At 39.4% G+C, this 22,008-nt stretch overlaps 1 protein-coding gene across 8 annotated transcripts in view; it reads left to right on the forward strand.

Annotated features, from left to right (window-relative positions):
- The window catches only part of LOC116034505 (glutamate receptor-interacting protein 2-like), a 379,804-nt gene that overhangs the window by 353,160 nt on the left and 4,636 nt on the right, over window positions 1-22,008 (forward strand). For all 8 annotated transcript variants that reach the window (XM_031277187.2, XM_036002038.1, XM_036002034.1 and 5 more), the window contains 8 exons: window positions 5,479-5,542; window positions 6,321-6,466; window positions 10,831-10,975; window positions 16,046-16,185; window positions 17,030-17,224; window positions 19,640-19,796; window positions 21,429-21,543; window positions 21,794-22,007. In XM_031277187.2, the coding sequence (XP_031133047.1) occupies window positions 5,479-5,542; window positions 6,321-6,466; window positions 10,831-10,975; window positions 16,046-16,185; window positions 17,030-17,224; window positions 19,640-19,796; window positions 21,429-21,543; window positions 21,794-22,007 (1,176 nt within the window). The remainder of the gene's footprint in view (window positions 1-5,478; window positions 5,543-6,320; window positions 6,467-10,830; window positions 10,976-16,045; window positions 16,186-17,029; window positions 17,225-19,639; window positions 19,797-21,428; window positions 21,544-21,793; window position 22,008) is intronic.

Raw genomic sequence — 22,008 nt, forward strand, 5'->3', positions numbered from 1 at the left:
TAATGTTCCAATGGTAGTGTGAGCTCAGTGGCAGGTACTGTAGACTGTTGAACCCAGCACATTTGAAATATTTGGAGTAATTAATAAATACTATATATATATATAGTATACATGATATGACATCATCATGTATACTCTACATGAAGTTTCGATTTAGTAGTAAAACTGAAAAAATTAACAAAGTACAATTAACAAAATGTCCACTATACAAACATAAGATGTATTTAGAAAAATAATAAACAAGCTATTGTGTGTATTTAGCATGTATGTGTAATTTAAATGACATGCATATGCAGAATGCAAGTAACTAGTTTACAAAAATAAACATTACCATCTAGTATCTTATATCTTATCACTATACAATATTTATCAATATCTCAAAATGAACAGCTGAATAAACCAACGAGAAACTTACAAGCTATCAGAGGTGGGACAAAGTCATTGTTATGCAAGTCACAAGTAAGTCTCAAGTCTTTGCCCTCGAGTCCCGAGTCAAGTCGAGTCAAAGATGAGGCAAGTCCCGAGTCGAGTCACAAGTCAAAGCCAACAAGTCTCAAGTCGAGTCCAAAGTCCTACCATTTTCGTTTCGAGTCATTTCAAGTCATTTCAGTTTCAGTGTATGCAATATTAAGAATATTTTCACTGCTTCTAAAGTCATAAGAAAGCCCTTTCTCTCAAGAAACTGAAGTCATATGCTTTATAGCAGTGGTTTTCAAAGTGGGGACGGGGACCCCTGGGTGCTGCGAGGGGGTGCTAGGGGGGCCATGGCAAGTTGGCATGAAAAGTATAGCAAAACAAAATAATTGAATAAATTAAATAACTAAAGTAAACCAAATTAAACCAAAAATAAGCTAAACAATATTCCCATTAGTTAAGAACTGCACTATAATAATCTATTGCATCTCTGAACATTACTACTGTAATCGTTATTATTTTATTTTATTACATGGCTTGGTTGAATTCCAATGTAGAATGCGGTCTGTTATTTCTTGATAACAGACCGTTGCCATGAAAAACAGAGCGTTGCTATGGACGCAGTTCGGTTTAGCGGAAGCAATACAATCGCTTTTAAATCAATAAACTCCTTTTTAAATCAATATTTTGTGTCAAAGTAATGATTTATTTGATAGGTAGTCATGTAATAAGCGGGATAATGTATAGCGAGGCGGTAGTTATAGCGAATACAACCCCTGAAATGAAAAGGGAAGGCTAATGGTGGATCTACTGTGACTGTGTTATGGTAACGTTACTTTAAAACGGACGTTGACATGATGTTGGCGAGGTTTTCCATCTGAGTGTGCTACACTCATGTACCTCATATAATCAGGGTTCAAAAATCCCTATTTTTGTAAGCATGAACCAGCAAGGGAGACGTGCATTTACTGTCTCGTTGAGACAGTAAATATGCAGCAGCTAGTATGTTACGGTACATACATCCGATAAGGTGCTTAGCATTCATTCAAAACTTACCTTTCTTTGTGCAACTTCAGGTGTCGAACAAAGTTGGACGTTGTGGCAGCTCCGTCTGTAATCTTCGACCCGCATGTTTTGCAAATTGCAACTCTTTTTTTGTCGACTACCTCGTAATTGTTATAACCAAACGAAACTATCTTCGGTATCATTTTGCCAACTGGCGCGTTGTTGCTTGTGCTTCATTGGTTGTCTTGCAATGTGCCTGCTTAGATGCTGTCGAATCAAAACAACGTGGGACTACAGTGATTGGATGTCGTGCAGGCAGCGCGCGTGCTCTCTGCATGCATACAGGTGGTGCATATTTTTTTCACAGATGCAGATAAACTGAGAGCGGCGCGGCCGTGTGAACATTTTCTTCCCCAGTGGGAAGTAGCAAGTCTTCTCGAGTCAAAAGGTGCAAGTCCAAGTGAAGTCACGAGTCATTGATGTTAAAGTCCAAGTCGAGTTGCAAGTCTTTGTACATTTTGTCGAGTCGAGTCTGAAGTCATCAAATTCATGACTCGAGTCTGACTCGAGTCCAAGTCACATGACTCGAGTCCACACCTCTGCAAGCTATGCACCCAACTTTACCAAGGTAAAAGTACAAAAGTATTAGAATTAAAATACTTTAAATTGCTCATATTATGCTTTTTGGCTTTTCCCCTTTCCTGTATTGTGTTATATATCTTTTTTTGTGCATGTTATAGGTTTACAAAGTGAAGAAGCCCAAAGTCCACCCCAAAGGGACTTACCATCTCCAACAGAAAACACTGTTTACAAACTGCTCCAAACAGCTCTATTGTAGTCCAGCCTTTACTTCTGTGACAAACGTGCGTCACTTTGTAACAAACGTTATAATGCTCGCCTAGCTGCTAGCATGGCACGCCCTCATACTCTGCTTCTGACTGGCTAGTAGTCCTTACCTAGCTACTGCTCAAGTGCGACTCCCAACAAAGATGGAACAGAAGTGTGATGCCTCACTCTGTAGCTAAAACAGAGAGCTCAACACACAGGGGGAAAAGAGGAGCTGCAGCGATGTGCAGTACAACAAATATATGGTGTAAATCAAACCATGTAAAACTATTCTGGTACAACCTCTAAATACAATTATGAACCTGAAAATGAGCATAATATGAGCACTTTAAGTACCAAATGTAAAAGTACTCATTATGCAGAACGGCCCATTTCAGAATAATAAACATTATGTTGTTGGATTACAATTATGAATGCTTTAATGTGTACAGTATGCATCACAATTTGGGATGGCTTAATCCATAAAAAATTATCATAATGCATTAGTTGATTATAGTTTGTATTATTGTTCTGAATCTGCAAAGTTACTAACATGTACAATGCCTCCAAGATGAAGTAGTGTGGAAGTACAACGTAACAAAATTAAAATACTTCAGTAAAGTACAAGTACCTCAAAGTGTTTTACCAGGAAAAGTGTGTTAAACTGATTATAAGCCTTTCAATAAAGCCATATGTGTCATTTTAAAAAGACAAATGTCATCCCAACTATGTAAAAACTATGTGTAAATTGAGAGAAATGGCCCTGATGTGTGGGGGGGTTACAACAAAACAAAAATGACATTGGTGAATAAGGGCTGATCAGTGCCTGACACCAGAGAGTTTTCAGCTTCACTTTATAATGCATCTGCATGAATAACAGGCTATGCTGTAACAGCGTCTGAGGCAGAGAATGGTGCAATGGTGCCATCTTCTGAATGCATCACAGCTGTAAGTGAGAAGGCTACACACATTATCTCATTTGACAAATTAAACAATAGTTTTTTTTTTCCCTGATAGTGTTAAAAGCCCTATTCGCACAGGACTAGTACTACCTGGGGACAGTGGTGGAAGAAGTATTCAGATCCCAAATACCACACTGTAAAAAATACTCTGTTACAAATAAAAGTCCTGCATTGAAAATGTTACTTAAGTGAAGTTATCTAGGTATCATCAGGAAAATGTACTTAAAGTATTAAGTAAAAGTGCTCAATGCAGAACATCCTCACATTCCAGAAACTGGAAACAAAACAGTTCTGTCAACCAACTAAGTGATTAATCAGCTAATCATTTCAGCTGGACTTGTAGGCCTTTATATTGTTGGGTAGTTTAATTTATAATAAAGCATGGTATTTTATAAACTACATATGTTTTGTGTGCAACAATCTGAATTTGTAAAGTAACTAAAGCTGTCAGACGTATGTAGTGGAGTAAAAAGTATAATATTTCTCTCTGAAATGTAGCGGAGTAGAAGTAGAAAGTGGCATTAAAAGAAAAGACTCAAGTGAAGTACAAGTACCTCAATTTTAAGTATATAGTTATTAAGTACAGTACTTGAGTAAATGTACTTAGTTACATTTCAACACTGCCTGGGGACCTCTAGTCATTTGTAATACTTACGGAGGTTGTCTGTGATCTTAATCCTGTGTGAATCTGCCATGTCTGTAATTTGGATTTGGATCACTTTACTGGCTGTGTCTCAGTTGTTTTTGCGAGTAACCAACTTGGGTACTCTAGCTATATAAGTTAATGTGATTACACGAATGTTGAAATGACATAAAATGCCCGTCCCTTGTAGCCGTGATAAATTAGCCTGAAGCTAATGCTTAGCTACCTGTTCAGGAGGAAATTAGCCAACTCTGCGTCCTCTTGGGCTCTAAGCTGTCTCCATCTTTCAAATACATCTCCAATATTTACCCGGGGTTTGTAACGTCTCTGGTCACGCAACTGTTAGAAACACTGTTGTTGTTTTTGCACAGTACCTTTTGAAAAGATGCCTGGAAGTCTGGAATGTGTCTGGGGACACTAGTTGTTGCACTATGACCATTCATTGCACTTTATTATGTTGTTCTATGTTCTATTGCACATGTTCTGTATGTCTATACAATTTTTTTATAAAGAAGTTCATGTTTCAAGTTCAAGTACATGGAATCTTAGAAAATCCTTTTTTTTTTACTGTGGTATTGAAATTGGCATCGAGGAATCGTGTTAATTTACTGGTATTGGCACCGACTACTGAATTTTTGGTATCGTGACACCCCTAATTCCAGGTTGTATTGGCTGCATTGGCAATTATAAAAGAAAGTTTTGACAGAACCTTGACATCATATCTGTCTGATAATATCAGTAAATTGGAGTAAAATACAGACGTCACTCATCACGTGTGATAGGCAGCACGAAACAGACATTTCAAATTTCAATTTCAAAATCACATGAGGTGCCCTGGTAATATTAGTCCTGTGCGAACAAGGCGTACAGCCTTCCTCAGTCTCAGTGGCTGTCTGAGTATTTGATTTGTGATGTGTGCAACTAAATTTTAGTAACAGATTTTAACTTGCTTCCATTCTATAAAAACAATATAAAACTTGACAATGTAATACACGTTATTTTCACCAATGTTATTTATGTAGCGACTCCTGGAACAAATTAAAGCACTTTCTTAAAATCAACTCAGTTGTCAGCCTGTTGGACAATTTAGAAACCTGGTTTTAAACCTACAAACTTCTACTTGTAACTGCTTTACATCATTTTCTTTTCTTTTGCATCCCTATTATCCTAATTTATTTATCAAATCTGTTTCCAATTCCAAATGTTTTGTCTTTCTCTATTCCTTATGATTGTGCTTTCTGTGTTGTTGTCCTGTATTTGTCTTTGTAATCTGACTTGATGACATTGAAAAGGAGGGTCACCCCTCAATGATCTCTCTAGGATAAATAAAGGTTGAATGAATGAATGTAGCACAATTTGTTGTTGATGTTATATGCACTTTCATACTTTGTTGTTTTGGACATATATTCCTCTTTCTGTATATATTGTATATTGCACATAGTGTTATTTCTTTCTTGTTATCTTGTATTTGTGTACTTTTTTTTTCGTTTCCTTTTGAACGGCATTCAGTGCGGAGGGCTAAGAAAGAATTGCATCGTACAGGGCAACTTGTTTTTAACTGTGCATATGGCAATGAACACTTTGACTTGTTGTTGCTGCTGCTCAGTGTGATGTCATCTCCCTCCACAGCCAGTAAGAAGCCAGGAGAGCCCCTCATCATTTCTGACATCAAGAAGGGCAGCATGGCCCACAGGTATCTTACAGTCTGCACTATTAGATTCTTTATTGGGTCTAACACATTTTTTTCTCATCCCTCGATTTTGATCTCTTTTAATGTATTTAGTGTTCAACTGTGTCTTCCTGTATATGGCATGTATATATGTACATATGTACTTTATAAGGGCTGGGACGATATGCTTTTGTCCCGATTCATATCTTTATCTTCTATCATTGCGATTTGCATTTATTGCGATTCGATAGTATTAAGTATTGTGATTTTCTTTTCCTTCTTTAACACAAACAAAAGTTGAATAATACACTTCTAGAGACAATATATCATGAGACCTTTCTAAAAACTCTAAAAAAAATTGTTTTCTAAGAAGAATGCACATCACATGTCAGTCAGACGACATGACACATTATTTTATTTGTAAAGAAGTACATAACATGGCTTTTCAGCATTTTCTGTTTTCATTCAGAAAACGGATATGATGTAGTTGTCGGCGGCGCTACCGTATAAACAGAAAGTATTTAGGTGAATCATTGGTAAAAACAATAATAAAAAAATATTCATTCTAGGGAAAAGAATCGATTTTCAAAATTGTCGGGGAAAAAAGTCACGATACATATGATTTTCGATTCTTTTTCCCACCCCTATTATTTATTAACTTGTCACACTCTATTCTCAGTATACTTACAAGTGCCGCTCTGTGAGTACAGTTTGACAGAAATGTGACAGAGGATGCTGTAGGACAACCTTGACAGAAGTGATGGTACGTGGTTCCACCTTTGTGTCTCTGTCTCTCCTTCAGAACAGGAACACTGGAGCCCGGTGATAAGCTGTTGGCCATCGACAACATCCGACTGGAGAACTGCTCTAAGGAAGATGCCGAGCAGATCCTGCAGCAGTGTGAGGAACTGGTCAAACTAAAGATACGCAAAGATGAAGACAACTCTGGTACGTGTGTGCATATGGGTACGCTGAGTCTGTCTATGTTGGTTCAGTAAACATGATAATGTGAAGTCCACTTTATTTGTCAATTCTGCAATATGTGCCAGACATACAGCAATTGAAAATACGTTTCTCTCCGACCCACGGTGCAATAAGGACACGTACAACAAATATAATGTAAAAGATAAGAAATATATACAAATACAGATTTAAAAAAGATAAGTAATATGTACAAATAAGATAAAAAAGATATAATAATAAGTAATATATACAATTGAAAAAAGATAAGTAATATGTACAATACAGTATTGAATTCTAAATAGTGCAAATGTAAGGCAAAATCAACCAGTACAGAAAACTACAGATGAAGATATTAAAATGTGCAATGTAAAGGAAGAGTTCCTGAGTGTCTTCTTTTATGCAAAGTGATCCTGATGCGGGGGGGGGGGTTCAGAGTCCAGCTTTATTGGGGGCAGAGGGGAGGGGAGGGAGAGGAGGGAGGGTGATGAGCAATGTGATGTAAGGGAAGCACCATTGCACAACTAAGACTTTTCAGTCAGAAACTTAGTTTTCTGATGTGTTTGTTATGAAATAATGTTCATCAGCTCAGCAGGCATCAGTTTTAACCCTAAGGCCGTGGGAGATCGTTGTCTACATGATCCTGGTGTTCCAAAATAAAAACCATAACAGCTAGAGCACAGATCTTCAACAGGGGGTCTGTGACCCCTTGGGGGTCCTCGGAGTCACTGCAGGGGGGCCGCCAAATTATTGTTTAATACTTTTTTGAAAGTTCATTTCCCTCAAAGTTAAAATATGTTTGAAAATATACATTAACATGAATCACACACATTATTAGCAAAGATAAATCAGACTATTTGTAAAAAACAACAAACACCTCAACAACATGATGAAATATAATATAATATTTATGACACATTATGGTTTATTGACTTACCTTGCAGCTTAGGTTGTACTTATTTTAGGGATATGAAGCATTTGAAGATACTCTAAGAAATGACATCACAATTAGCACAAAACACCAGTGTAGGCACTGGCGGACCATTTCTAGTTTAAAGGGGTTAAGGAGATGCACTAACAGTCTTTGACCACCAGGTGGTGGTGCTGTCCGCGACTCATGGATTCCTGCTCAAGCTCTAAAATGATCAACTGGGACACTGTAAGATGCTTCTTTATTACTGATCCCAGTGAGGAAACAGAAACTATTGGAAAAGTGAGCAATTTAATCCAGGGTGAAACAAAAGTTATATTTCAACAAATCATGAAGAACAAATAACGAAATATCTGGGATATAGCAAGAAAATGTTTTCGGAAAGTGATATCCTGCTGGTGTAGTGGTCTAATGTGTACACCATACATTTTAATCCAGGAGCCTTGTGCTTCCTCACTTAGGGCCTTTTCACACCTCAAAGTCTGAACCAAGTTGCAGACCAAGATTCATGTTTTTGTTAAATTGTATTAGGGATTGACCGATATGGATTTTTTAGTGCCGGTACCGATTTTTTTTCATCAGCCTTAGCCGATGACCGATACCGGCTGCCGATTTTCTTGAGCCGATATTTGGAGCCGATACTGCTTTTGCTCCCTCAATTTACATCATAAAAATGTAAACCCTGCCACACTGGATTTGTTTTCGGAATCTGCATTTCTTTAAAAATAATAAACAAAAACAGTGTCACTTATGCAATCATCTTACATTCATATCACCCAAATTATGTGTGCAATGTGCATCATATGGATAGGTGCACTGCCTATGGTTAACTGTGAAAGGGTAAAAGGCTTTCATCAACATCTACAACACAGCCGTGATGATGCATGGCTTGCTGACATATTATAAGACAGATATAATCAGTTCTTCACAAAATGTCCTTTGTCAACACATTTAAATAATTGAAGAAAACAATAAACCTGAAAAGTAGCCATTGAAATAAAGTGCTTGATTTGTAATTTAAGAGGACTCTGCTAGTGGGGGAGGGCAGTGCATGGTCTGCACGTGAACTGCAGCGTCTCCAGCAACACAGAGCTGCCTGTGGATGCCTGTCTGTAAATAATGCTGGGAAAAAACTATCGGCGAACGCAGCAGCCGCGTATCGGCCGATGCCGATACACGATAAAATCGGTCTATCACTACATTGTATACATTTGATATGGTTAGTTTTGGATTCACACTGCAGTTACGCAAGTGCACTAAAGCAGAGATCTTCAACAGGGGGTCCGGGACCCCTAGGAGGTCCTCAGAGTTGCTGCAGGTAGGTTACCAAATTATTGTTGGATAGTTTAATATATATATATATATATATATATATATATATATATATATATATATATATATATATATATATATATATATATATATATATAACATATTAACATGAATCCAACATATTATCTTTTTATTATTTACACAACATTGATGATAGGTCTATTGGCCTATAGGTAAGGTAGAACATCCACAGATACAGTTAAACTTAAGGATTCACTGTTCCACATTTTAACATTAAAGCTATAGATCGTAGTTTCTGTCTCCCCCATGAGGAATTCTAAGTAATGACAACAACACTGTCAGCGCGTCCACATGATACAAGCCTTACGTGATCGCGCACCACCCCCACCCCTCCCCCAAGCAGTTGCTAGTAGCCAAGGAGGACACGCAGGATTAAAAAAACATGATGGACTCTTCAGAAGAGGTAATTATCTTCACTCAAGTTTCTGTGTGGGAAAGTCACCGGACGACACAACCTTCTGAACACAGCCATACTGACAAATACAGATGGAGTTGTGTGGCGCTGATAGTCTTAATTAGCTTTGTAATGGCTTGAATGTAACGGATGTACATTAATATCAAAAAGTTACGCACTAAGGCTTTAAAACATGATGTATAAATATAATTATTTTAATAGCTTAGTATTGCATGCACCATAAAAAGGTATATCTGAAGGCTCCAGGCCACCCTACATGGTATTGTAGGCCCAGTTTAATATGCAACTCAATTTTATACATCATATGTAGTAGGGGGTCTCTGCTCCGTCTTTTTTCTGCTGAGGGGTCCTTGGCCTAACAAACGTTGAAGACCCCTGCACTACAGAACTATACATGACATACAGTAACTAATAATTTGTTTTGCAACTGACTCCTGCTCTCCCCGTGCTACCGCGGCTCTTTTTGTTTTGTTGTTTTGTTTGTTGTTTTTGTGTTACTAGATATAACATGTGATGACTAGGACGGAATATTAACTGTTCATTACAGCATGTCTTTACTTTTTTTTTTTAAAGACCTTTATTAAACTTTTATACAATACAAGTTATAAATAGGCTACAGTACATGTAATAAAATAAGTAAATAAGTAAACCAACCACAGCAGCATGGCTAACACCAACAACGGAGGCTAAAGGTACCCACAATTACTTTTTTTAGTGGTTCTGAGGAACCACTTTATTCAGAGACAAACTGAAACCTACACTGTACATTTACTACCACTTAACAAGTAAAATGCTAATTTATTCTCTGCTCTGATAGCCAACAGCTGTCTGCCCTGAGCTCATCCAACATCACTCTCTCAAGTACACACTAAGCACTGAGCTATTCCTTAAGGAGCTTCCCTGGTCTGATAAAACCAGGTAGTCTGCCAGAACTTCCTGTATTTGGTCCGAAAGTCTGAACCATCCAAAAAATGCTTTCACACTAGAAACGAACCGAACCATGGTTCAGTTTGATCCGGACCCAGACCACCTCTTTTCGTCTGACAAAATTTCCGTACCAAGCGAGGTAGGTGTGAAAAGCACCCTTAGTCACGTGTTACCGATCTGACCACCAACATTTGGGATTTGTGTGATTTGACGAGTTCATTACATGAACACATCCAGATTGTTGCAGGAGATGTCACCCTGTTCCACTGTGTGTTCTGATGTGATGTAAAACACAAACACACACACACAAACACAGGGAAGGATTGTGTAATCATGCTAGAGTAGATTATGATTCAGAGCATGCACACAGACAGACACATGCATGGGGTAAAACACAGAGATTATGTGTTAATGCTACATCATGACTAGGCAGTCTTCTCCCTGGTTACCATGGAAACTGTGTCTTTCTCACCAGTGCTGTCTTGAGAGTTTTGACCTACTTGTGGAATCAAATGTTTGTGTGTGTGTGTGTGTGTGTGTGTGTGTGTGCATTTCACATGAACAGGGAACGTGATGCAGTAGATAGTTTGAGCATCATACTATGGCAGTTTGATCAACCCACTGGAGATGAAACATTAAAATAACACGTGTGTGTGTGTGTGTGTGTGTGTGTGTGTGTGTGTGTGTGTGTGTGTGTGTGTGTGTGTGTGTGTGTGTGTGTATCAGATGAGCAGGAGACGTCAGGCAGCATCATCTACACAGTGGAGCTGAAGCGGTATGGAGGCCCTCTGGGTATCACCATCTCGGGCACCGAGGAGCCTTTTGACCCCATCACTATATCCGGCCTAACCAAGAGAGGCCTTGCCGAGAGGTACATGCTCACACGCACGCACACAAACACACGCACACACACACACACACACACACACACACACACACACACACACACACACACACTCACTCACTCACTCACTCACTCACTCACTCACTCACTCACTCACTCACTCACTCACTCACACACACACACACACACACAGACACACACACGTTGTCTTTTCTTTGAAATCTAGGTTACAAGTTTGAGTTTTGAAGCATTAGGAAAGGCATTGCAGCTGGAGATTTTTGGATTGTTCAGTTTTCATATTTTAACATTGCGCTTCAGCATACAAATGTGGCAAAAACATTAAATGGAAGACTACCAGGACTACTAAAAGTGCTGCTGTAAACTGTTAATATTTCACTCCAAAAAGTTTATCGGTGTTTTTTGCCCCCAACGGCTCCTTCCAGATAGCGCTGCCTGGAAGGCACTAGGATTAGGCACTGGTTATGGTTAGGGTTAGGGTTAGGTGCCTTGGAGGCAGCGGTCGCAGCGCTGCCTGGAAGGAGCAGTTGGGGGGAAAAAAACACCATCGAGCCTCCAAAAACGCAATTTATGCAACATCAGTAGCGGTGATGAGTTATCTTTCACTGACAGCCTGAGCATGCACAACATGGAACAACTTACCTGCAGCTCCACCGGTGAATTTACAAGAGGTATTATGGGTGTACACTATGTTCTTTTCTACTGGCAGCTAAAAGGAACACTTTGTCCAACACGTGTGATTCCTAAAAACCCTGAGTCCCACCTTTTCACCCTATTATCTTTCACACTGTCCTATTAGGTTGGGAAGGGGTTAGGACAAGGTCAGAACCAGAATCAGCCTTATGTTGGCCAAGTTAGTATGTACACAAACAAGAAATTATATATTTTAGGGATGAAACGGCATGGAAAAAAGCCTTGTGCCGTGGTAAAACCTCAGTTTCAGTCACGGATGAGGGGCAGAGTGAAGGTGCCAGTCAGTCTCTGTCTGCTGTATGAGAGCATTACTGATTTAGTGATACCTGACAATGTCATAACAAGTGATGGATAAAGCGGCGACTGTGTGCAGGCACTTTGCAACACATAGCAGCAATACTTCCAATATGATGACGCATTTGTGAAGACATCACGCCAGTATTTCTGTTGACAGTGCAAATAGGAGAGAGCCAGGTAGGAAAGAGCAGTGGTGGAACAAGTATTCAGATCCTTTACTAATGCAGAAAAATCCTCACATTGTAGAAACGATCCAAACTGTTCTGTCAATCAACTAAGTGTTTAATGGTCGAATCATTTCAGCTGGACTTGTATTGATTATTGATATATTATTGGGTAGTTTCATTTATAATAAAACATTGTATATTATAACTACATGTGTTTTGTGTGCAAAAATCTTAATTTGTAAAGTAACTAAAGCTGTCAGATTAATGTAGTGGAGTAAAAAGAACAATATTTCTTTCTGAAATGTAGCAGAGTAGAAGTAGAAAGTGGCATGGAGAGAAAAGACTAAAGTACAAGTACCTCAAATATGTACTTAAGTACAGTACTTGAGTGAATGTACTTAGTTACATTCCACCACTGGTAAAGAGCAACCTCTCCCTGCAGCGGTTAAACAGCCTATTGATGCTGATGTTGATGACCTTAGTCTATAATTTGGCCATTTTCATATACAAATAACAAAGCCGCATTTTGAAAAAAATCTATTCCTCTACTACAGATTTGACAGTTAAGAAGTGTTTATGTTCCTTATGTTCTTAGCCAGAATTTTGTTAAAGCAACATTTTTTGCCAAATAAATACATCAGAAGCATGTTGAATTTGGCAGTCCAGCCGAAAAGATTAGCTGATTAAACACTTCTTTCCAGTTTCTAAAATGTGAGGATTTTTCTGCATCGAGTACTTTTACTTTTAATTCTTTAAGTAAATTTTTCTGATGATACTTACATAGTACTTTTACTTAAGGGGGTGGCAATACCTCAGTCCGTAGGGAGTTGGGTTTGGCAACAGAGGGTCGCTGGTTCAAGGACCGAGGTACGGAGTGTGGACTGGTAGCTGGAGAGGTGCCAGTTTATGCATGTATAGGACCTGAGCATGTGTAGGATGCGTGCCAGTGTAATGTGTTCTAAAAAACAGAGTGGAAAAAATTGTAATTTTCCCAGTGGGGATCAATAAAAAAGCACAAATTATTAAGTAACATTTTCAATACAGGACTTTTATTTGAGTATTTTTACAGTGTGGTATTGGTACTTTTACTTAAGTAAAGGATCTGAATACTTCTTCCTTCACTGGAAATTGAATAATTATTATCTTGTATATCCATAGCAAGATGAAAAAAAAAGATCATTCAGGACTTTGTGTTATCATGGCAACACATGCAGAAAATTAAACCCAACTGAGGCAGATGAAGGTACCACCCGGTTGTTGCCTTATTTAGTCCTCCCGAGGAGTGGGGGTAACACCTTATTAGGATAAATAATAGAGGTATTCCCCACCAGCAGCTGAGTGTGCAGCAGGTGACATGTGACACCGAGTGATGACCGATGAGATAATAAGAAACATGATGCGGTGCAGAGATGGGATGGCAGCTAGTTTCCACAGCAACAAGACTGAACAGAGGTTGACATAATAGTTTTCCTGAGTCATAATCATCCATTGGTGAATTCAGGTTATATGCAGCCCACCACACATTTATTTCAAAATAAAATGTCAGCTGGCTCACACGTTATTCCACCAAAACACACCCAGGGAGGCGGCTTACTGCTAATCCTGCTACACTTCCATACACGCACACACTTTCTCACAAACTGTGACCCCGTTTCTTGGAGTTTGTGATGCAATTGTTCTATGTCCTGTCCTGTCCTGTCCTGTTGTCGATAACGCACTTTGCCCCAGACCTGTTGGCTAAAAGCACGCTATAAAATGTGGCTCAGCTTGACACAGAAGAAAGAAACTGCAGGAATTCAGATGTGTAACATCTCTGCATCTGTGTGGCTAATGGAAAATGTTCCCACTGACCCAGTTTTTCTTTGAGCCATTCGAGTGCCTTGATTTAGTTAAAATCAGCTCAGGTAAATAGAAAACTAAAGAGATAAAATCTAGAACACCTTCTCTTTAAAAAAAAACAACACATATTTCTCTGGCTTCAATCACTTGTGCATGTAGGTTTAAAGCATGTGCATGTGATATATTGGTCCATGAGCATGTTCGAGATAAGAGATTTAAATGAACTTCTGTATTCTTTATCAAAGTAGGCCACAAGATAAAAGACTCATACAGTAGGTCAGTGATAGTGGGATTGAAGGGAATCAGTGTTTTTCATTCCAGAGTCACTTTGTTGTGACCCTAGACATGTAGTTTTGTTTCAACAGTAAGACCTTTAAATTCAATTCTCAAACCCAATTCTGATCTGCAAACAATGACTGTGCAGCGCTAAAGCCTAATGTTTCAGCATCCAGTTTGTATCCAATGCGCTTCCCTACATATTAGATTTGTATAAAGCTAATTTGCACTTGCAAATGTGTTTCGTAAGAAATATTATAAGGTTAGGGATAGATTGGGGTCTTGTTTTCAATATTGAAAACGTTTTTGAGAAAATCAGGCTTTTCTAGAATTTCAAAGGGTCAGTTAACACAAATTACAAAAAGTGGATTTCAATTAGCTGGATACATGGTTAAACGTCATTTGCTCTTACCAGTGTATCGCCGTGTGTATTTCGTCCATAGCAAATCCCCACCAATCAGTCCCAACATTTTCCAGTTAGATAGTAAATGCAGTAAACTATCTAGTAAACTAGTATATTCTTTGTAAATCTTTACAATCACAGAATAACCGAAAGAACCAAGCAGGCCTGCCTTGTTGCATCATACAAATTTTCTTCAAAACGTGCCATTTTCAACGTGTAGCTTGCTAGCTGGAAGTTTGTTGTTATTTCTTGTAGCGAAGGGATTTTGAGAACGGCCACACACAGAGGGCTCTATTTTAACGATCTAAGCACACGGCGTGAAGCGCCTGATGTAGGTGCGTTTAGGGCGCGTACAAATCCACTTTTGCTAGTTTAACGGCAAAGAAAAGGGTCCGTGCACCAGGCGCATGGTTCAAAAGGGTTGTACTTATTGTCTTAATTAATCATAGGTGTGTTTTGGGTGTAACATGAAATAAACCAATCAGGAGTGTCATCTCCCATTCCCTTTAAAAGCCAGGCGTGTTTGTACCTTGGCGCATTGCTATTATGATGGCGCATTTGCTAAGCAGGAAGGAGAGATTTTCAGGAGAAGAAACTGATCTGCTCATGCATGAAGTGAAAGCGCGCAAGCAGATCATAACATAATACTATTTCACATTGTAATATTTTTATTTTTAATCTACTGCATGTTTGTGTGCTGCCGTGCCTACCTGTGTGTGTAACAAGCATAGTATGGGCGCGATGTGCACAAGCCGTGACGCCTTTTACTAATGCGCTGTTAAAATAACAATGAAATGTTGCACTATTGACTTCAGACCAGGTTTTTGTTGGTCAGTAGCGCGATCACTTTCCGCTGCCTCAAGATATTAAATGCCAAGAATGCACCTGAACACACCTCCCTGTAAGACCAGCACGCCCATGGGCGCACAGATGGGCGCAGCTGCATTTGTTATTTAAACGACGTGGGCGCCGAACGGGAAATTGACAATGGCATCGGTCTTAAACTAGCAAAGACACTTGCGTCGGGCTTTCCCCTCAAGGCTTTTCTGAGATATCGCATTCATGAGAATGGGACAAACGGACAACCTGTAAGAAATGTACTATTGGTGTACTACTGTACTGTTTCCCTTTAGAGCTGATATAAACTGGGATTTTCGAGGAATCATGTCCATCCACTTAACTGTTCCATGTCTTATCTTACCTGATCTCAACTGTTCCATGGCTTATCTTAACCTGATCTCTCCTTGTAATAGTTTTCTCTGTTCATTCATAGTACTAAATTGTGCATTATGTGTGTGTCCTCTTACCTATGTGTGTGTGTGTGTGTGTGTGTGTGTGTGTGTGTGTGTGTGTGTGTGTGTGTGTGTGTGTGAATGAATGTGTTATGTGTTCATGTGTGTCCAGGACAGGGGCTATTCATGTAGGTGATCGGATCCTGGCTATCAACAGCGTCAGTTTAAAAGGCAAACCCCTGAGTGAAGCTATCCACCTGCTGCAGATGGCTGGGGAGACGGTCACCCTCAAGATAAAGAAACAGCTTGATAGTAAGTATGAAAACTGTTAATGGTAACATCCATCAGCTTGGTCGTGATGAAACAAAGTGCTATTTATTTTTGTAAAATGCTGTGTTCTTGGTGCTTTATCTTTATAACAATTACCAAGCTTTTGACCTGACCTGACCCTTTTGACACATTCTTTGATCCTGCCATTTTCTTAAAGAACTTTTCTTAAATACTTGTAGTCTGTTTTGTAGGAGTATGTGCATGGTAGAAGAAGTATTCAAATCCTTTACTTAAGTAAAGCTACTAATACAACACTAAAAAATTCTCAAAAATTCTCGGTTACAAGAAAAACTCCTGCATTGAAAATGTGACTTGAGTAAAAGTGTGTAAGTATCATCAGGAAAATGACCTTAAAGTATTAAAAGTAAAAGCATTCAATGCAGAAAAATCCTCACAGTTTAGAAACTTGAAACGATCCAAACATGGTCTAATCATTTCAGCTGGACTTGTAGGCCGTTATATTGTTGGGTAGTTTCATTTATAATAAAGCATCGTATTTTATAAACTACATGTGTTTTGTGTGAAAAACTCTTTATCTGTAAAGTAACTAGTAACTAAAGATGTCAGATTAATGTAGTGGAGTAAAAAGTATAATATTTCTCTCTCAAATGTAGTGCAGTAGAAGTAGAAAGTGGCATGAAAGGAAAAGACTCAAGTAAAGTACCGTGTACCTTAAATTTGTACTTAAGTACTGTACTTGAGTAAATGTTCTTAGTTACATTCCAGCACTGAACATGTGCCTCTTGTGATGACTTGCAATCAACTCATTTGCCATTTGATGATCATTTTATCGGACAAATCTAATTTTGAACTTTTTCTCCCCAAGATGGAGAGGAGAGGAAGGCAGCAGATGCAGAGGACACCACAGAGAATGAGCTCAGTGACCCGGAGGAGGATGATTTGACGGACAGCCAACAGACCAATAAGCTGTCAGAGCTTTACTCCACAACCATACCCAGCGTCGACTCTGCCATGGAGTCGTGGGATGGCTCAGGGATGGACGCCGGCTATGGCAGCCAGGGTAAGCTTTGGATTAAAACATGGAGATGGTGAAAGGCCAGCATGGCCATACACTGCTACATATATTAAGAGTAGCTCTTAGAAATATTACAGATCCTAAATGGGTATATCCAGTGGTGGAATGTAACTAAGTACATTTACTCAAGTACTGTACTTAAGTACAGTGAGGTACTTGTACTTTATTTGAGTCTTTTCTTTTCATGCCATGCTACTTCTACTCCGCTACATTTCAGAGAGAAATATTATACTTTTTACTCCACTACATTAATCTGATAGCTTTAGTTACTGTTACTTCACAAAATGTTAAAATGTTTGCACACAAAACACATGTATTCTTATAATGTAGATGTTTTATTATGAATTAATCTGCCCAACAATATAACGGCCTACAAGTCCAGCTGAAATGATTAGGCAGAACGTTTTGGATCGTTTCCAGTTTCTAAACTGTGAGTATTTTTCTGCATTAAGTAATTTTACTTGTAATACTTTAAGTACATTTTCCTGAGGATACTTACATACGTTTACTAAAGTAACATTTTCAATGCAGGAGTTTTTCTTTTAACTGAGAATTGTTTACAGTGTGGTATTAGTACCTTTACTTAACTAAAGGATTTGAATACTTCTTCTACCATGCACATGTTTCTACAAAACAGACTGTAAGTATCTAAGAAAAGTTCTTTAAGAAAATGGCAGGATCAAAGAATGTGTACTATAAGGCTGATTCTAAAACCGCTGAGATCAGGTCAATAGCTTGGTAATTGTTATAAAGATAAAGCACCAAGAACACAGAAATGAACAAAAATAAATAGCACTTTGTTTCATCACAACCAAGTTGATGGATGTTACCATTAACAGTTTTCATACTTACTATCAAGCTGTTTCTTTATCTTGAGGGTGACCGTCTCCCCAGCCATCTGCAGCAGGTGGATAGCTTCACTCAGGGGTTTGCCTTTTAAACTGACGCTGTTGATAGCCAGGATCCGATCACCTACATGAATAGCCCCTGTCCTGGACACACATGAACACATAACACATTCACACACACGCACTCCTGATGATACTTACATACTTACTTGTACCGTAATTTATTCTGATCTGAAAGGCTTTTATTTTGAAACGTTAACTTTATGTTGGTACACTAATTTTATTTACCCTGTTTTTATCTGGTTTTTGTGTTGAATTGTAAATTTCATATTTTGTGTCAGCACTAGGAAAGTGTTTATTTAAAATGTGTCTGAATAATCCTATAATGGATGGGCTGGTTAAGCAGCCGGACATGAAAATAAACTATTCATTCATTCATTCATACATACTTTAACTTAAGTAACCTTTTCAATGCTGGATTTTTACACTGTGGTATAAGTATTTTTTACTTAAAGTGGCTATATGTAACTTTCAGTTTGTGTTGATTCTAGCGGCCCCTTTGGACAAAAGCGGTAGTGTTTTTACCACACCTGCTGTCGTAAAGGTCTATTCTATATGGTGCTGTATTGCCCACTGTATACAGTATTACTGAGTTAGCATTACCGGGAGGTCATATAGTTGCGATGAATGTTTTGCTCAGACAGAAAATCATTATTATACAATAAGAGAATCCGTTACAGATGCATCGTTGCATTTCAAGTGTTGCATACAGTAACTTAGCCTACTTTGGATATATCGTGAGCTAAACCGGGCAACGTTATCACTGTCACTGTCAAGAGCCAGAGCATTAAGAGTTTGTTGTAGCAACCAACGTAGTAATAACTTAGATTAATATAGCGCATTTCATGAAACCCATGGAAGCTTTACGCAGGTACAGGGGGACAAGGGAACAGAAAATAGTAAGCCAACACAAACACTGAGTAAAAGGAATAACACGTACGCGCTAAATGGAAGGGGGACGTCATTTAATCTAGGCTTCTGGCGTACAACCACATCGCACATGCTAAAGTTATTTTATGAATGAAACAGACATATTACATACCTGAGGGCCAATTCAGGGACATTTTTGAATAATTTACATTCCCGTAATTGTCTCCATCTGTTGAAAGCCCGACCAAAGTTGTCTTTCACTTTCCCTTTTAACTTTCAGTTGTTCTTCGTTTAATTTCCTTCTTTTCTGTGATGGTCCTTCCCCAGTATCAGCCACAACTACAGCAGATAACATTAGAATACAATTAGGCCTATATAAAGAAACCTCCTGCTACCTTTTACCTGGCTGGATACTCACTAACACAGGCTTTTCCGGTGTTACGCCGAAATCTGTGACGCGTCAGAATGTGTTACTGTAGCGCCGTTTACCTGCCGTGAATCATTTTGTGACTTTGCGGGAAAAATCAGACCCGGGCAGAGGCGTATAAGAATAGCGTTCTTTTCACCGTTAGTCTCATTTGCTGTTACAGGCCATTTATGATCATCTCTACTGGTCCTGCAGGTACCTACAGCCACCAGGCAGCTGGTATCGCCCTGCACCCCCATGAGTGGCGTAGTGCCAAGCAGCAGCGCAGCACCACGCCTCCTCCTGGACGCCGGAAGAACTACCCTTTCAGTGACGGAGGCTTCAGTGAGGATGACTGGGACAAACCACCTGGGTAGGACTGAACTTAGTGTTATCTTTTTAACTAGCAGTCTTGTATCCTTGAAAACATGCTTTAGACCGAATCACCGTGACGTTGCGTCAACACAAAAATACATTCAATAAATGGCAGTTTATTTAAATTGAATTTGAGACGTGAAATCGGCAAAGTTGTTTTCATTTCTGTTGTCATTTTCAGCTGTAACTGTAACATGTAAAGATATATAGTTAAACATGGAGGTCCGACCTATCTTGACGTCTCTGCTGTGTTAATTTCCTGTCCTGTGTTGCTTTGCTAGTAGTCTATATCCGCGACGTTCCACTTCCAGGATTGGTCAGGTGCCATCAGAAATTCCGCCTGAAACTCCGCCGGATGTCTTTCATTTTGGCCGGATGTCCTTCTGCTTTCTTTGTGTTGTAATTCTAAACTCCGATGGATTTCTGAGGACTATGGTTAACTGCTCCTCAGATCTCTGCAGGGTAAATCCAGACAGCTAGCTAGACTATCTGTCCAATCTGAGCTTTCTGTTGCATGACTAAAACAACCTTTGAACAAGCACGTTCCACCAAAACAAGTTCCTTCCCGAGGCTATTTTGCAGCGGCACCGTTGCTCCGTGCGGGGCTTAGCGCCGCCCATGACGATTGTGATTGGTTTAAAGAAATGCCATTAAACCAGAGCACATTATTCTCACTCCTCCGCAGCGTTGTGGAGGAAGGTCTCGCTTTGAGTCTACTTTGCTAGCATCTTTGATAAACTAAATCCAGCGTTAGGAACAGCAACATCTCACTGCCAGTTGGACTGACTGCTGGTTTGGGTGGCGTCATTTTTTTTTAGTCTGTGGCCTGACCAAGAGATGTTCATCTTCTAATCATATAAATCAGAGGGAAAATATTTGTTTAATCTTTACATTTAAGAATAAGAATAAACTGGAGTTTTGCTAAATTATGCATGGTTATTCATCAAAACTTTTACTCTAGTCGATTGACTAATTGCATATCTTCATAACTCTGGTGTCTGAATTATACACCCCAGTGTTTTAGGTTTAAAACAAAAGGTTACATTTGATTCTCTGGTTGCTTGTGTTCCAGTATCAGCACCAAGAGTTTGTGATGAAGTGGAAATGTCAGTGTGGAGGTTGCCAGTGAGCATGACTGAGTGGTATCTGTGCGTTTGTGTCTCTGTATGCATAGTCATGAGTCAGGAGGTTAAGCCTTGTGAGGATAGCAACATTCACTGGGCTTATATAACACTATAATGGGGGGTGGAGAGGAAAGGTGAGGTAGGGGGGGGAACTAAATCAGCTGCACAGTGGAAGTGAATTAATCTGGTCAGTCAAGGACACGTTTTAAAAGATTACTCATGTTGGATTTAACCAGAACAAATAGCCTTGCCCCATACTGACACTGCTCTGTCTTCACACCGGCTTTGTTGATAATGCTTTACTGATTTCTGCCTTTAATGTGTGGACTCAATTACGCAGTGCACATTTGTTCACATTACAATGCATGAGTCATTGTCAGGCCACGGTACTGTTTTAGCGTAATTTTAAGTGTTGTAGAGAATAAACACAGTTTGCATAATATAGAAGTCATGCAGATTGACCAAGATTGAAGTGTTTGTCCAAGCGTATCTTTGTCTACGTACAGATTTATCGGCCAACCACCAGACGGCATTCTGTTGGATCCAGATGACAGTTTCTGGTGTCAGGCGCTTGAGGATCTGGAGACATGCGGCCAATCAGAACTACTCCGAGAGATAGAGGTCAGTTAGCATGCAAGCATCCACCTACAGTACAACTTAAACTGCAGTCCCCCGGAAAAAAAAAACAATGTTACCACAAACAAATGGCCTGTTGGATAGTATGGCATCAAGCATGGATTCAAACCTTACCCATTTTTATTACTCATCAAACATTGCAAGGCCTTGATGTACCGTAGGCTACCATCAGTATCACTCACAAAGTAGCAGTTTCAGCTGACGTCTAAGGGTTTTTGTGTTCTGGTTTGTGCAGGCATCCATTATGACAGGAACAGCCATCAGTCTGGGTGTAGACGGCGTCAACAAGCCTCCAGCTGAGCCCATACTGAGCCACAGCAGGATGAGCCCGTTGCGGAGAAATTCTCTCCTACACCAGGGAAACCTGCTCCACCAGGGTACGCACCTCCACCAGGGTGCCCATTTGCATGAGGAGGCCCACCTGCATGAAGAGGCCCAACTCCACCAAGG

This window comes from Sander lucioperca, chromosome 6 (genome assembly GCF_008315115.2).
Source record: "Sander lucioperca isolate FBNREF2018 chromosome 6, SLUC_FBN_1.2, whole genome shotgun sequence".
NCBI classification, from domain to species: Eukaryota; Metazoa; Chordata; class Actinopteri; order Perciformes; family Percidae; genus Sander; species Sander lucioperca.